The 18028-nt window shown below is 36.7% G+C and overlaps 1 protein-coding gene across 1 annotated transcript in view; it reads left to right on the top strand.

Moving 5' to 3' along the window:
* The first annotated feature begins 401 nt into the window (after positions 1 to 401).
* Positions 402 to 18028, top strand: part of myo1d (myosin 1D) — a 136543-nt gene continuing 118916 nt past the window's right edge. Inside the window, exon 1 of the mRNA XM_007259173.4 lies at positions 402 to 840. Coding sequence (XP_007259235.1) covers positions 746 to 840 — 95 coding nt within the window. The 5' untranslated portion in view covers positions 402 to 745. The remainder of the gene's footprint in view (positions 841 to 18028) is intronic.

The raw sequence follows: 18028 nt of genomic DNA, 5'->3' as shown, positions 1-18028 counted from the left end.
GAACTAGGGACAAATGTTGTATGTAGTTTATAGAATAAAACGACAATGTTCATTTTATATACCTTTAAATAGCAACATTTTGAGAAACTGATTCAGAAGCTGAAGTGGTCTTTTATTTTTTTCCAGAGCTGTATGGCTAAAATGCACAGGCATCCTTCAGACTGTGGCTGCCTGTTGAACTATAAAGCCAAAAAAAGTAAAAAAAATTTTTTTTACCATTTACACATATTAAAATCTAGGTAGATAATGTATTAAAGTATGTTTTATAGTATCTGTTTTACACCTGGCTCTCTCTCTCTCACACACACACAGCTCTGCTGAGGTAGAGGTAAAGGCGTGTAGGCCCTTTAAAGGGGCGGAGTTTAGGTGAGTCAGGCTGGGCTGAGTGAAGTTCACCCAGAGGCTTATGGCACTCCAGCGGCCCGCCAGTCCACTACAGCAGCCGGAGGCAACAAGTAGCTGGAAATGATCAAGGGCTCATGAGGAGGAGGCACGTTTTCTGGTGGACTTTTGGACGGAGAAAATAAGCAACCGGAAAAACTCCAGTTTTTGAGGAGGGAGGAACATGAGGAGAAAGTAAAGCTGAAGTTTTATTTTATTCTGCTGGAGAATGCTGTAGAGCTGCTGGTTCTCCTCCTCCTTCTTTTCTCGGCTGTGTGGACTATTGTACTGTTTACCTCGCTGAAGTTCAGCGCTGTAGAGCTGCCAGCAGAGCCGTGGGTTTCATTTCTGGACAGAGCACATCATGGCAGAGCACGAAAGTTTGGAATTTGGGAAGGCGGACTTCGTTCTTCTGGACAATGTGTCTCTGGAGGAGTTTCTGGCCAACCTTAAACTCAGGTAAGCTGCTGGACACTGGCTGTTCACCTTCATGGTGGGGTATACTCTGAACTCTGAATGCTTCTGAGAGATGGTGATGGTGATAGAGGTAGACTAGTAGATGTTCTGTAGGACACAGCATGATATATCCATCCCAGCTGTTTTGGTATTGGCAACGTTGTTTAAACGTGATACGTTCAACCTTTAATAAACCATAGCTCACATTTGGGCTGCTCAAAATTGTATGGAATAGGAGCAACATCTCTGGAAAGAATTAAGAGACCACTTCAGTTCCTGAATCAGTTTCTCTGATTTTGCTATTTATAGGTATATGTTTGAGTAAAAAGAACATTGTTGTTTTATTCTATAAACTACTGTCACAATTTCTCCCAAATTCCAAATAAAAATATTGCCATTTAGAGCATTTCTTTGCAGAAAATGAGAAATGGCTCAAATAACAAAAAAGATACAGAGCTTTCAGACCTCGAAGTTTATATTTATAAAGTTTTAAGAGTTCATAAACCAATATTTGGTAAATTAACCCTGGTTTGTAAATCTCATTTTTTATACATCTTGACATGTTCTCCTCCACCAGTCTTACACACTGCTTTTAAATAACTTTATGCCACTCCTGATGCAAAATTTCAGCTTGGTTAGATGGCTTGTGATTATCCATCTTCCTCTTGATTTTATTCCAGAGGTTTTCAATTTAAAATAATTTTTAAGTGTTCTTTTATTTTTTTTACAGAGCTGTACATCTCTGAGAAGTAGGAACTGTACAGCTAAAAACAAAAAGCTTTTATTACTACATGTTGCTAAAACTAGAAAATCGTATGGTTAACAGAGTGTTAACAATAAACCTACATCACTGTAGTAAAGCTGAGTATAAAGTGTAAGAAACTACCAATCTGATTGAACATTTGATCTAAAGAACACATAAATAAAACAAATAGAACATGAACATTCCCCCAGGTATGGTGAAGAATTTGTTCCAAATTATAAGCAATTACTGCAAATGAAAGTAAAACCTCCCTTTTCTTATTCCTTCATTCCACTGTTTTGAAATTGTATGGTGGTGAAATGTAAATTGCTAGTTGTTTTAACATTGAAACAACAACAACAGACATTACTTAAACCATATTTTAACCACATTTCAACATTGAAGGTCGGTTGTGTGCCGGCTGGGATCCTGACAGTAAAATGAAATCAAAACCAGTAGTGCCCAGGTAAACAGCAGTGACCACACTGTACAACTCACATTCACTCTGTTTGGACCTTAATAAGTACTTGTATAAAATAATTTTACCCATTATTATTCACTCTTCCTCTATTGTCTTGTTTCTTATGCGTGTATGTTTACAATCCTCAGACAATTTATTATGCTTGTACTTTACAAAATACAGACATTTTTGAATAATAAAGTTTAGCCCAGCAAGATATAAACTTCACATCTTCCGCCTCCAAAGTAGCCTACAATGTTATCTGTCTTAAAGAGTTTTAATGAACTTTTATTTAAACTATGAATACATTGAGTGAGCTGCTGCTCATTTACAATGTAGCCGAGCATTATAATAAAGGAACTGATTGGGTTATGAATCATATTATTGAGCTGTAGACTAGTAGAATATTCACTCTGAATTAAATCAATATGATGTAGAGTCACATTCAGGTCGGTTACTCTAATTTACATAATCTAATCCAGTTGCTGATAATGAAAGTGTTTTATTTCTGTTTACGCAAGGGTGCAAGAGTGCATGTGTGTGTGTGTGCAGGACTTTGTAGTGTTTTGTAGAATTTGTAGTGTTTTAGGATACTGAGCATTGCTGGTGCTCCACTATAGTAAAAACTCTTGCTACCTGAAAGATGGTCCTATCACTGGAGAGTGTTTAGTTCAAAAATACTTCCTTTGTTTGTAGATTGCATTGATGTGATGAAAGATTTCCTATTGTCATGGGTGTTCTGTAAATGTGTTTTAAGTGTACATCCACTAAAAAAATCTATATTATGCATATTTGTACTGTTTTATAACTTATTATTATTTAAAGAACAATTTAACAGTGAGATCTTGGAGTCCAGACAGGCAGGGTGTAAGTGAGGATTCAATAAAACTAAAAAACAAACAGCTGTAACAGAATACGGCATAATTATGTCCCCTAACAAAAGGTGCAATCACTACCACCACAGTGACAGTGCTTGTAAACAGTGCAGGTATCACATGGATGTTGATTGGCTGTGTCCTGAATTGCAGACCACTCTGTAAAACAAAAAATGTGCCTTTCAGGAAGGCAGCAATTTTCCCAACCACATATTGCCTGTAATGTGGGGCAACTGTCAAAACTGTTTTTCTGATGGTTCACCCTATTTGTAGCTTTATTTGGCATACAATTACAATCGTGTTTTTGGGAACAGTCACTAAATAGATTTCTGGAAAGTGTTTCTAAAAAGAACCCAAAAACTTGGGTAAGAAAAAAGTCTCGGGGAAATGAGGGCATATGTGGTGAAGTCTATAGATTATAGTGAACAGAATGGCTTCCAGCAAGGAGTTGTGTGTTGGATAGGTGTGGCTGAAATAGGGGCCTAATTGGTTGGTTGGCTTTGCAAGTGTGGGAAAGTTGTTGGGTAGCATCAGTTTTGCATGATTGACAGATGTTTCTTCAGCATCCAATTTAATTGATAGATGATTGGTGAAACTGTGTGATTGGCCCAATAAAAATTGTGCTTTTTAATCTGTGCAGTGAGAGTCCTGACTGGAATCGAAGTAATGCTTTTTCATTGCTTTATATAAATAAATTCAAATTGTGAAAACAAACTTTGCTACAGATTGATTAATTAACAGTACAGACATTACATCAATGTTTTTGAATATCAGGATTATACATGGATAAGCCCAAACTACATACAATTGCAAGTGAACAACACCCAAAACACATTTTAAACAGATTTAAATATGATTGCCCAACTCGCATCAGGAGCTGGTCTGAGACAAATTTGAGCCACATGTTATAATAGTGTAAACACATCCGTCTCTCTGGGAAGCTTTCAACAAATTTAAAAAACATTTCTACTACAGCTGAAACTCCAGCAGTACTTTCCACATAGCAAGCAAATTTATATCTTCTATCCTGCGCAGTGTTTAGATTTCAGAATGACTAACTGGGGACACATTTGACCGAATGCTTCTGTAAATGCACGTGGTTACAAATGTATCAGGATACAATTCAGATACTAATCACATTAAGTGACCTGCAATAAATGGGGTATTATGTTTTTAAATAATTAAAAAAAATTAAAAATTAGGTTTGTAGTGTGAACATGTGTTCTTGAAAAGCGGTTCTTGCTTTACTGTTTAGGAATAATGGTTGTGAGCTAAGAGACCTTTAGGGAAACCCAGTCCTGGACGTTACTAAGGACATTTGTTCAATATTCATTGTGAGAAAGTGGAGATGTGGACTGAAATGCCCCCTGCTCACTGTGTGACGCACTTGTGGCTAAGGTTGGCACTCTGATTTTAAATCTGGATCATTTTTGGTGCTGTTTTATTTGTAATTGTGCTTATTGAGCTGTAGACTAGTAGAATATTCACATTAAATAAAATCAACAGACCCTGAAATAATATCACAATATTTTATGGTATATTCAAGTTAACGATACTCATGGCGATATGACAAAATGCGGAATTAAGAACTAATTATTTCAAGAATACACTACTGCAACAAAATGAAAATAATATTTTTTATTGCATATGATATGATATGGCATCCTTTTTTTTTAAACTGAGATATAAAAAAAAAAATACAATAATTTTATCAGGTTTGTAAAAGAAGTCAATGATCTAGAATTCCATGATACTAATAATGCACTCCAAATATCTCCATATATCCAGGATTAAAGTAAAATAATAATACTGGACAGATATAATTTGTCTCTAGTAAATATACAATAGGATATAAGAACAGTGTGAATTGTATTTTCTTTTGCTAAAAACAGAAAAAAATTAGTACCCTGATGTGATAATTAGTGGTGGGTGACACAATATTTTGGGGTATAATATCGCTCCCAATATTAAACTATGCTGCCGATATTATTGTGTACAATACGATATGGCACACCCCTACTATAATGACAGGTAACATTCAGGTCCTTCATTCTAATTTACATAATCAAATCCAGTTGCTGATAATTAAAGTAAAATTCAAATATTTCATTTCTGTTTACGCAAGAGTGCATGTGTGTGTGCAGGACTTTTGGATTGTTTTAGGGCATTTTCACACCTAGAAGTCTGGACCACAGTCTAAACCAAGGTTCATGTGTTTGCTACATTGTGTTAATTTGATCCGGTTAGTTTTGGGTTCACACTGCAGCATATTAAATCCTGTCATCATCACTATGACACTATGTGGGCTACATCTCCCTATACTTCACTTTTTTTTTGTTTGTAGAATGGAGTCAGTTTGTCAACTTGAATGTCCAGGTGTTGTACTGCATTTCGCAGCAGAACAAGCGTAACAGCCTGTAACAGATTCTTTTTAGAAGGCATTTATGTTAAGAAATAAATTTTAGTTCACAACTGCAGTAGTGAAGGGTCATATATATTTTAGAACAACACTGGTTCTTTTTCGTCTTCTGTTGTTTAATGGGTGATGATAGCCTTCCTCAACTTTCTGTAATTGGTCCAGAATCCAAGCTATCTAGAAAAGTGCTTTCACACTGCAAACAAACCAGATTGAAGTTCAGTTGATCCAGACTGAGACCACTTCTTTTTGTCATAACAGATTTTGTCCTTTGGTCTGTAATTTCATGGCATCTTTCACACATGCTATTTTGGTTTGGATGGTAGGTGTAGGTGTTTTTTTTTTTTTTTTTTTTTTTTTTTTAGATAGCCACATGATTTAATCTCATCCAGGATGAGAGATGGTGGATGTTTCTTCCTGAGAAAAAAAAATCCTATTTGGTTAAACAGGCGACTTATTGGTCTGTTCTGTTGATGGGAGTATAACTTGTGTGAACAACCTTGTCACAAGTTCATGATTAAACACTCACTAGAGCATTATTAACTATGTTTCATCAGGTTACAATAAAAGTCAGCCTATATTTTTCAGACAGTGTGATGCAATAAAAAATACAATCACACCCTCAACACATACACTGCTGTACAGAGATTCCTCCTGTCTTACATCATAAGAATAACGATTGTCCATGTTTTGTTTTGCATCACACAATTATGTCACTGACCACAGGCTGCACCTGTGTGGCCTGACTCACAGATAGAGTGTGTAGCTGGAGGGGTGTGGACCACGGAAATTCCCCCCTGTTCTCAGCCCTGTGGTCCAAACAATAGCAGAGCTTAGCACGGATGATCCTCTTCTGTTGCTTGCTCCAAGTTTTTGATGGAAGCCGGTCAGATCACGTTTCCCCATTACCTCTCTGTCAGTAACTGACTGTCTGCCTGTGATATGATGAATGGGACCGTAGTGTGCCAAGTGGGTCAGATGAGTAGTTGTTAGCCTTTACAGAAATTGGATCAGGCTTAAATAATAAACTGTAATCCAAGTTAAACACAAAGTCACAGTTTTGCTCAGTTCACCTGTCAGAGTAGCTCACAGTTGACATAAGGTTATATAATGTCTACAAAACAGTTTAAGGACTTTTTGCAGTAATGTGGTTCTGATTTTTTGAACTATCACAGTTACAAACCAAGTAATTTTGATGGTGTCACCCAATATACAATGTGGTGTAATGTTTAAGCTGAGCAATATGACAATATTTTATTGTATTGGTATTAGGCGTGGGCAATATTATATCGTATACAATATATCGTGACACAGAAATATCATGATATTAAAAATCCATATCGTGATAATAGGGATGGTTTGTCTTAAAAGTAGTCCATTCTTTACTGTGAAGCTTTGCGTGTATTTATTGTATAATTGTTTTAATTTATAGTTTTAGTTTGCAGTTTATATGCATGAAAATATTCTGCAATATTTTTTGTTGCATTATATTATTTTATTATATATTATTTATCTGGCCACATTATGATTATTCTGTTATACTATTATTCTATTTTCCTGAAATGAATGAATTATTTTTCTGTTTTCCTATATCGCCAAGTATATTGTTATCGCAAAAATACCCTAAAATATTGTGATATTGTTTTAGAGCCATATCGCCCACCCCTAATTGGTATAAATTTTATGATCAATTTTAGGCATCTCAGAGTAAATGTGATTAAAACCACAGTGCCCCACTCCACATTTGATTAGCTACAGTATTGAATTAGCATTTTTTTAAATCTGCCATTACTAATGCATTTTGTCTGCTGTTTAAAAACATTATTTTTTTTCTCTCTTTTTTGACACAATTTTGACTAAATATTTTGAAATGAAAGAAGTGCAAGATCACTACTTTTATTGTACTGTGATACACAATATGCATTATCTAAACCTAGTGTGAGTTTAACCAGTGCTTAAAAACACGGACCACATTGTTTGTTTTTAACATAAGTAGTGTATTTTATCCTGTTTAAATAAAGTAGCAGACATTATTTAAGAAAAATGACTGCATTAAGTATATTAGAGTATTTGAGAGTATATATAACAGTTTTATAAATCTGGTGCCAATAGTGCATTTTGTCATTTTATAATTACATGGTAAATTGTGTATTGTGTATATGGTGTATTGTAAAAATAAACATAAAATCTTTCACTGTATCTTCACTTCATCTTTTAAGTAAAATATTTGTATATTTTCTCTGGTAAAACCACCTCTACTGGTCATTTTGTAGATGGTGTCCAATAGTGCTGCCACTAATGATTTTTTTAGTTAGTCGACTAATCTGATGATTATTTTTTCAATCAGTCGATTAATTATCGATTATTTCTGCCATGTCCTCCATCTCTAAAAACGATAAAAACAGCTAAACATGAGATTTAAAAGGCATTTAAATGTCTTGATGTTGTTTAAAATTGAAGAGTGTTGATATTTAGTGATTAAATATGTAATCTGTTGTTTTTGAGCAATTTTGGAGACACAGATTTAATTGAGTATAAATTGTGTGAGTTAACCATTTACTAGCGCTGTGCGATATGACGATAAATATTGTGGGGGCGATAAAGTGTCTATCATGCTACTTACCTTCTATCATCCCTATCATTTCTACAGTCATTTCATCAGTTATTAATGCAAATATGTAAAGTAGGCTACGGTGAAATGAATTGGCGTGGTCACTTTGCATAAACTCAGTTTATGTAAGTGATAGTTAAGTAATATTCATAATGTGGTTTTGCGTCATGACGCTGCTTTACGTTATTTGACGGAGACGTGCGGACACGTCGGTTTGCGATATGCTTTATGTTATTAAACTCATGAGAGCTGAACAATGGAGACGCATTGTTCTTTTGAAAAAATTAGCTACTGCATCTACCTCATCTGTTTTCATTTGATACATATATATTGCTGCACTAAAAGGTAGTAATTCTCACTCGTGAAAGTTTGCTTTAGTGTCACTTTGAAATAAAGTTGGAAAAAAGTAAGCAATTATATTATTTTGTCATATTTTTCGAAGAATAACTGAAAACATACTTAAATGTGGTATATCGTGATATAAACAATTCCATATCGTGATATATGATTTTTCCCATATCGCCCAGCACTACCATTTACCCATCTTCCATTAAGCTTCTGTCCCCAGCACTTTGTGTAATAGGCTACTGTTACAAATTAACATTTAGTCGACAATGAAATTCGTAGTCGACAAATTTAAATAATCAACATTCACCTTCCTGTTATTCAGGCATCTGTGAAATGCACACAAACACACACACATGGAAAGCTGGTACCAAACATGAAGATTGGTAATTAGGTAGAATTGGCCTTTCTTCATAAAGAAGATTGCTGTATTGATGAAATACCTCAGGCGTTTATTAGAGTTTCATGTGAAGAACTTTGTACACTTACATTGTTGGGCTGGAGAAGACAAATGAAGCTAATTATACAGAAAACTCTGATTTAGGTTCCAAGAGGTTTTAAATGTGGTGTTTTTAAATGATGACAGTATATGGAAATAATGAGTTTGTAAATTTAACAAAGTGAGGTGAGAATGGACTGGAATGGAAAATAAGCATATTAATAGGGGGTGTCAAACTGTGAGAAATTGTAATAAGCATTAGCATTAAAACATATGCCAAGTAATTGTAGGCTTATTCTTAAGCATTTTTTTCTGTCATGTGTTTAGGTGTAAATAACAGCTCTGATGGCATTTCAGATTACATTTTTTTTAATCCATCTGTTTTCCAGAAAGGAATGCAGGGTTTAACACATTTATTCTTGATGTGTGTTGACACTGGGGCTCTTTTTTCCCTTCTTCTTTCCCTCTCCTCTCACCCCGTTATCCTCAGTCTGGGCCTGAAAGTGTTTGACTTTCTCCCCGGTCCGGAGATGGCGTGTGCAGTTTGTTATTTGCAGAGGGTGTGACCAGGCGTACTTCCTGCTACTTCCCCTATTCCACATCTGTGTCTGGAGGTCTGGAGCTCCACTAACAACAGAGACAGCTCTCTGAAGAGACGAGAGAGTGCTCTGAGGACAATAGCTTTTGAGGTTTGCTTTTCAGTAAATCTATCTGTCTCATTTAGGACAAACAGAAATTTTAAACCAAAAATGGGACTATATTAAAGACTGCAAATTTACTGAGAAATACACAGGTCAAGCATAACATTATGAATACCTCTTTTTCTGTATCTATTATCCATTTTTGTCAAAGTAATATATAAGAGCACTAAGTAGTTCTATAATTACAGATGGTCCTGCATCTGTTTCTCTGCATACTTTATTATCCTCCTTTCACCCTGTTGTTCAGTGCTGAGGACCACAGGACCTGCACAGAGCAGGTGGTTAGGATTCTCATTCATCCTGTGACAACTAATAAAGGACTACAGGATGACTAACGCAAATTGTGCAGCAACAGATGTACTTCTGTCTCTGACTTTACAGCCAGGTAGGAGTATTCAATAGAGTGTTTAAAAACTCCAGAAGCACTGCTGTGTCTAATCAACTCATGCCAGCACAACACACGGAAAGAGATCACTACCAATACAGTGAGTGTCACTACAGTGCTGAGAAAAACCTACCACCCAAATAATTGTTCATAAGTAGGGGTATTGTTGGTTCTTGACCATTAATAATAAATTATACAGAAAAGCAGAGGAACTACTGTATGTAATATGTATGTATAGATTTATAAAGTTTGGATTATGGATTAACAATAGGTGTAGAAACAATGTCTTAATGTTTTGTTTGATCTGTGTATATGGTAAATAAACCCTAATCAAGGAATCATGTCAGTCCTAATTTAATTTCTGAGTAAGCAGCCTTCCGTTCTGGTCATTCTGTACTGTTTGTTCGAAGATCAGCTGTGTTTAGATTGTTCATCCAGCCTTCTTATAGCAGCAGCAGGAAAAAGGAGGAGACTAAATATAACTGACTGAGACAGAGACCTTTTCTGTGGAGGTTTGTGGATTTGGGGAGCAGATTATGATCATACGCACTTCTTGGGGACTTAACATTCGTGCCAGAATTTACCACCCAGCTGTCAAAGTCCAATTAAGCTTCTTTCAAAGGGACGTGTAAATTAAACAAGTGCCGCTGCTGCTGACATTCACAGATCTGCACAGTGTTTTATGATCCCGAGCGTGTTCAGGACCTTGTTTACATGGCTCCCACATGTCGAGCTTTGTATGAGCACCCTCCAAACACTGCCTAATTGATGTGCGCTCACTGCCTGTCTTTATATGGCAGTGTTGTTTTGTCTGCCCCGAGGATCTTGGGAAAGTTTTTTTGGCAATCCTCTGCACGTTTCCAAAAACAATTATAAGGGCTGCCTGAGACATTTTCTGCATTCCTCCAGACAGCGCCCCTGGTTCCTCAGATGAAAGGGCTGATATCCACTTCACAATCAGCCTGAGCTGCTCTCTCACTGACACCTCGCCCGCCCCCTCTGTCTCATGAGTATCCGGAGTCACTCACTGTAAAATATCGAGCCCAAAAAGCCCCTGACAATCCTCACTAAAATGACTCATTCATTTGGATCTGGATCTAGATCTGAAGTTGTTAGAATGGAGAGCTTAAAGGAGGAACCCTCTTTGGCTCATTCTCTAAAAGATTATAAGTAAACTGACATCATTAAAATTCCACTGACGTGTGTATGAAGAGAGATGTGGTATTTGCAGATACATTTTAATTATTTAAATAAATATCACTATCCAGTGTTGCTTTCACTAACTGTATTTGTATGTAATATTGAACAAATAAACAGTATAACTGTATATACCATATACAGTGTGTTCTAGAAATCGTGTCAGAACGAACACAAGTTATATGGGGAGTAAAACAGTTTATTAAAGCATTTGAATGCTAAAATGCTTGGAACAGACATGTATATGTATAATATTTACTTTTAAAAGGACTTAGTTGTATCTCAAGCACTAAGCCAATACACCTGCATTCTGTAAATAAGGTCAGATGATTGAACACAGATTCACTAACTGTCCTGTTATGCTCTTTAAGGATGTTCAGTATTAATGTAGGAACTTCATGGGTTACAATTCCAGACAAAGTGATGTAAGGAACTTTACAAACCTTTTAAAAAGTATGTGATCTTGGTTGTGGCAAAAAAAAAAAATTGCACCAGATTGCCTCTGTTGGACTTTAATATGCCACTGTGACATAGCAAAGCATAGTATCGTTTTTACTGTATAATTTTCAACATGAACAAGAACATTGCAGTTGTGAATTGAACAGAATTAAACTGAATTGTGTTTCTGTCCTCTTGGCATTGTGTGCAATTAGCTATTATCTAATAAGGAAATTGTAGCCGGTTGGCTAGAGGTTTGCACTTAGCTTAGCATTCCCCTAGCTTCTGCTAGCCTCCCTGGGTTGATTTGAGTTCACCTGCGGATGTGTGTTAGCTTTAGTCTGAGGTATTTTGTAGTTTGTTTTTCAATGTTGGTGAAAGCTGAAAGTATATCTAGACTCCTTTTATGTATGAAAATGAAAATGTGCCCATATACTTCTTTGCTTTTTTTTTTTTTTTACAATGGCATAGATGTTCCGCAGTTTAGCTACTAGACAACAGTATAGCTTTTTTCCTTGAACTTTTCATGTTTTGCATATATATAATCTGCCAGTGCTGTTGTAAAATTGTTTATAAAATTGGGAATAAATCCACCAAATAAGCATTACAAATTGACGTAGCAGTTATTTCTTTAGGGCTACACATGCTTAGCACTTTTGGTGTTCAGTAAGTTTGATATCTGACACATCTGAATGAAATAGGTCTGGGCAAGTTGCTCTTGGTCCACTTATCATGAAGTATTTGGATGATTTTAAAGACTTCAAGCCTTTGAATTCACTTCAGGTATGTTCTAATGATTACTTTGCTTTAGAATGTTTCAGGGTTGACTCTGTGTGTGTTTCCTTCTCTGATAGGAGTGTTGACACTTGTAGCCTCATTCTTATCATTCCTATCTGAAGGCCTTTAATATTAAAAACACTCCTCCAGTAGCAAGATAGAAGAATCCGTGAAGATCTGAGAGCAGGTTTGTACAGAGTAGGACATGAAGTGATGAAAACCGAGGAGTGCTGTGCCATCTGATCGTGTGTCTGCCTGTCTGTCCCTCGTTGAAAACAGAACTGAGTGAAAATCAAGTCCTTTATCCATAACTATTGGAGAATGTGGTGTCAAGGTTTGAACTCGGAAGGCCTGAACTCTCTGGACACTTCAGCGTGTTCTGGTGTCGAATTAACAGGAAGTGTATTGTGGGGGTCAGTGTAGCATTAAACTGAAGTATAATGGCTGTGGAACCTGACCAGCTGGTTGTCAAAGGTACATCTTAAGTATTTAGCTACTATGCGACTGCAGGACAAATAGGTGCGGAGCCTCTCCTGTTTCAAGACTATAAACGCTCACTTGTTACCTTAACAGCAGGGGCAGACTGCATGCAGCCCAGCTGTGACACATGGCAACCTGACTCCGTCCCTACAGAGCAGCTCAGGGATCGAAGTCTCCTTATGGCTCAGGTGCTCCGAGCACAGCCAAACACTGTTAAAGGATCCACTTCCTCTTCTTTTATGCGTGGAGTAAAACTGTGTATTCACAGAATACACTGTGATAGGTTCTATTTGATTCTTAGTTTCATATTTTTTGTATCTAATTTCCAAAAATCCAAAACATTAAACATATAAGCACTACTGTTAGAACGTTTGCATTGCCTGTTATATACAGTAAATTAGTAGTGTTTTAACTGAACACATTTCCCTTGTGTCTTGACTAAAAACATGACATGCTTTGGTCAAAATAGCCCAAGGGTCCAAGTCCACAGCACCTGTATCCAGCCTGTATTAACAGACTTGTTCAGAATGGAAGATTTAAGCATCTTTTTTTTTTTAATCCTAAATATTGTGTTCTGTTTGAGTTTTCTTTCTCTTTGCTTCAGCTGAGATATTCGTAAATTTCCTGTACAGAATCACACTGTGAAGATCAGGGTGTAAACCCAACTGAAAAGAATATATATTTTTTTTCAGCACTAAAAGCTCATTTATTGTTTTAAACCTGATTCCTTTAGCTTTCCAACTGTTGCTTCTTTGTTTGGTGTTGGTTTAATGTGCTCTGCATTGTTTGCTTCGATTTATGTGGTTTGCAGTGTTTGTAGCAAAGTTGACTGTGTCTTGACTGTGCAAGTAGCTACTTATTGTATTCTTATATACTGTACTTACATATAGTGGTTGAATGTGGAACTGCGGTTTCCTGTGTCCAATCCTCCTCTTTATCTGCTAGAATCCTTCTAAATATGATCTGCTTATTTTTAAATTCCCTGTATGAAGAAGGAATGTCATTAAAGAGCTATTTTCCATACACTTGCTAAAGACCCAGGAGGTTTAGGCTACCTCCTGGGGACCCAAATACGAGGCCTCTGACTGGGGGGTGGACAGCTTCTTGTACCAGTGCTGCCCAGAGGTCCATCTGCTCTCTTGGGCTTAGACCACTGGCATGCTTACCCATGGCTAAGGGCTCCTGCCTGGCCAGATCTTTCATAGTTTCCCTCTTTGTTCCTCTCCTAATAAAAACAAACAGATTGAGAACAGTCTGTCCAGCATAGTGGGTCAGTGTGCCTGAAGCTAAAATTAAAATAGGATTTTCCTCGCTCACTGTGATTGTTTTTATCTGTTATTTAGTGACTTAATGTGTTTCCTGTTTGCAATTAATAAGTGCTTTTTCTATTGTTTTGCAGACTGTGGTTAGCATTATTGAGATAAACTGATAAAGCATAGCATTATGACCACTTCCTTGTTTCTACACCCATAATTCATTGTTTTTAGCTCCATTGAATATGTACGATTTACACATCTTTTTGTATTTCTTTTGTATTTCTGATCCACTCATACCACCACAACACACACATTTTAACCACAGTCTGTATTTATAGAACGACAAAGTGCTTGTATATGCTTTGTAGAGCTAGATAAAATGATAATAGGTGTGGAAAGAAGGAGATTTTTGTAATGTTGTTATGCTTGATTGATGTACATATGCCTGTAACATCTAGTAGAAATTCTAATTTTTATTCTTCTTTGACTACAGATCATATAATATTACTTTTACTGCTGTTTCTGTTATTCTACTCCTCGCCTCCCTCCACTTCCCATTAGTATGTGCTTCTCAACTCTCTGGTATTGCACAGTACCAGCGTCTGCACTCTACAGATGAAAAAAGAAGCATCCGTAATAGTGAAAATATGTCTTTCTTCCTGAAAGTCCGGATTAGGGTATGATTTTTTTTTTCTTTTTTTTTTTTTAAAACAGGCCCCTTTCTTGCTCTCCAGCGAAGAAAAGGGCTAGTCTCGCCACAAGAATTTCCATACAACCCCCTGTAATCTGAAGCACATTACGGCCCTTAACATAAACAGGGCTGTGCTTCTTCGCCTTTTTTAAACCCCTCCTCCTCAGCATAAGATCCCAGGCCCACAGACGTCTCATTTGTAAACCACGTTCCTTGGCAGAGGGGCACGGAGTGTAGTAATGTTTAAAGGGCTCCTTTGCTCTCTCTGTGAGCCCACTTTCCCTCTCTTTACTCCTTGGTGTTTATGGCCTCAGTGTTTTTTATGGTTCTGACTGATGACTGACCCTTCGGCCCACTTTGTAACCCCCTTCTTGTTGTTTTTTTTGGTCTGTAATGTTTGTTATTTATTTCTAGCTTCACACTGTGGGGCACTTTGTATGTATTTGTATTAATGACAGGGGTTGATTTATATTCACCATATTGGCATGTCTGTTATCTCCCACATCATATGAAATATGTCATCATCATATGTTTTCTTCTTTCTGTTGGTTCTTCCACCTTTGTGCAGTTTATTTTTCAAATACAAACTAATAAAAAAAAAGTAAAAAAGAATGCTCATGATATAGACCCTGTAGGCCATTCAGTGGGTGCATCCCAATTTCTCCATGATTATTAATACTAACTAGTTTTTGAGTATAGACAAGTCGTAAAGTTGAGTTTCTGAGTAATGGAAAGGGGTGATAAAATCATGTTTGGAACAGTTATTAGATAAGACATGTTGGTAACAAAGTGTACATGTGCACATGACCGAAGTAACTTTAGTTAATTTTAGTTTGTGTTAAATTTAAAAGTATTTTAAACACCTCTAACCAGATACCCCTCTCAAGAGTCAATCATTTATGCCAGTATACTAAGTATCACTGAGCTCCAGGGTGCAGATTTATGGAAATTCACAGACATTGTCTGCCTCAAAAAAGTCAGATAGATAAAAAAAGTAGATAGAGACATAACACATAGAAGCACTGTACAATAATTTTAATACCAAGTGGCATCCAGCTTGCCCTTCAGTCGGTATCTGCAATAAAGTTATTTTTTACATGATGTATGTCATGTCTTGTTAAATACGTTTATTGGATTACAGAGTGCATATAAAAGCACCCACTGATTGCTGCATTTCTCATAGTAGTATAAGAGTTAGATGTAGTTTGTAATCCCTATTTAATAAAAGCCTTTTCACAAAAAATTGTAACAAAGCAGCTTTACAAAGATACAGGTCCAAGCCTCTTATGAATAAGCACCAGGGTGATAGTGGTAACGGTGGAAGGCAAACACTCGCTCACACTAAGAGGAAGAAGCCTTGGGAGGAACCCATCCTCCTCTGGTCGACCCAGACTCAACCTTTTCATTTTTGTCAGGGGGCGTGAAGTCTGTAAATGTGAGTGGGCTGCGTGTAACAGTGACATCATTTTGGAGTAGCTGTGCGTCTGTCCACCTGTTGACTCTGTGCTGTGGAGCTGTGTTAGCTCAGTGGAGAAGCTCTGTTTCACAGCCAGGTTTGAAAGCACACACACACACCGAGGGTGTGACTCATACATACACACACACACAGACTCTCTTTCAGTCCACTTTCCAGCTCTACCCTTACTCTCTCTCTCTCTCCCTCTGTATAATTACAGTATACATCCAGCCAATATCCTCATTAACTTTTCTTTACACTCTCTCTCTCTTTAGCGCTCTCTCTCTCTCTCTCTCTCTCTCTCTCTCTTGTCTGTTTTTGTGCTTTTTCTTGCCCTCTTTTACCCTGATCGAAATCTGAGCGCTCTCCTGAAATAACATGCTGAGTAATGCTTAGTCTGCTGGATGGCCTCATCTTTTTGTCTTGCTTTGTTGCGTTCTGTCTGTCTGTCTTTCTTTCTTTGGCTCTCATCTCATCTTCTGTTTCGCTGTCATCTCATGTCAGGTTTGGGCCCAGCATGCTGAAATTAAACTGGCTTTGTGATCAGGCCCGAGGCTAAGTTTTTTACCAAGTCCCCACCAGTTACGTCATTACTGACTACTGAGATCGTATCCAGACTTCATGAATCTGTGTCGTCTTATTTTTCAGCTGACAACAGAAATGAGCTCTGATCTCTTTTAGGCTGGAATAACAGAAAACTTCAGCTTATTGGCTTTGTTTTAGGGCTGCAACAACTAATCGATTTAATCAATTATTAAAATAGTTGGTAAATAATTTAATAATGAATTAGTTGGGAATATGTTGTTATTATATACATACACATAATAATAGTTGTGGGCAGTAAGCAAACCAAAGCCATGGGTGAAGGAGTTTCACAATAAGTTTGTAATAAGTTAATTCTATTTTTTCTCAAACTTAATGTTCCTAGAGCCTGCTAGAGCTGTTAAACAAGATGTCTCATTCTTAGTACATTTAGATCTCACTAAAATGAGTAAAAGAAAATGAGTCCAAATATTTGTAATAATAAATGTAAAGCCTTTTTCAATGTGTTTTCTGTCTCTGACATTGTGTGGACGTCTGTAAGAATCACAGCCAAGTGTATATTTACAGTAAATATACTGCTGTTGTGATATCAAATAATGATGATAATAATAACATTAATGTAACTGTCGGGGTAAATTCTTCATTTTTAATAGTGGTAGGTTGTATGTTTCTTATACAAATACAACTTCCTCTTATAATAAATTTTCTTATATCGTTCAAATATGTATTAATTGCCTTTCCTTTTTGTTCTCAGCACATGGCAGCATGACCAAATGTCTATTATTATCGATTAATCGATTATATTTTTTTATTAGTTGCAGCCCTAATTTGTATATCCAATAAATCTGTAACATTGTAAAAAAAAATCACTTATCTTGTGTTAACAATGGCGAGATGTGGGGTTGATTTAATCTGAACCCTGAGGCTTCTGGAATGGAGTGGTGTATTGTGGTCAAACTAATCAGTAAGAAATGGATTCTTTGTTAGCTCTAGACCAAAGATCGAAAGGACCATCAGGACTGTTATCAGCAACAAGTCCAAAAGACACTTCTCTGACGACAGCATTAATGCATATTTGTACATTAAAATCTTAGTGAAATATTTTCCAGAAACTTCAAAGCATTTTCAACAAAACAATGCTAAACCACACGCTGCACACAGAACAAAAGCATAGCTGCAGTAGAAGAGGGTACAGGTGTCTCATCTTATCTGGCCTGGTCCCGACAGAGAATGTGTAGACAGTTTATGCGAAAATCTGCGGCAACCCTTTACTGTTATACACCTAAAGACATGTTTGCAGAAAGAATGGCACTAAATTTATCGCTGAAACACTTCATTTTTGGAACAAAGTGCGTGAATATGAATATTAACCTATGAAA

Source organism: Astyanax mexicanus, chromosome 15 (genome assembly GCF_023375975.1).
Source record: "Astyanax mexicanus isolate ESR-SI-001 chromosome 15, AstMex3_surface, whole genome shotgun sequence".
Classification (NCBI taxonomy): Eukaryota; Metazoa; Chordata; class Actinopteri; order Characiformes; family Acestrorhamphidae; genus Astyanax; species Astyanax mexicanus.
This window is presented reverse-complemented; position numbering and strand designations above follow the sequence as displayed.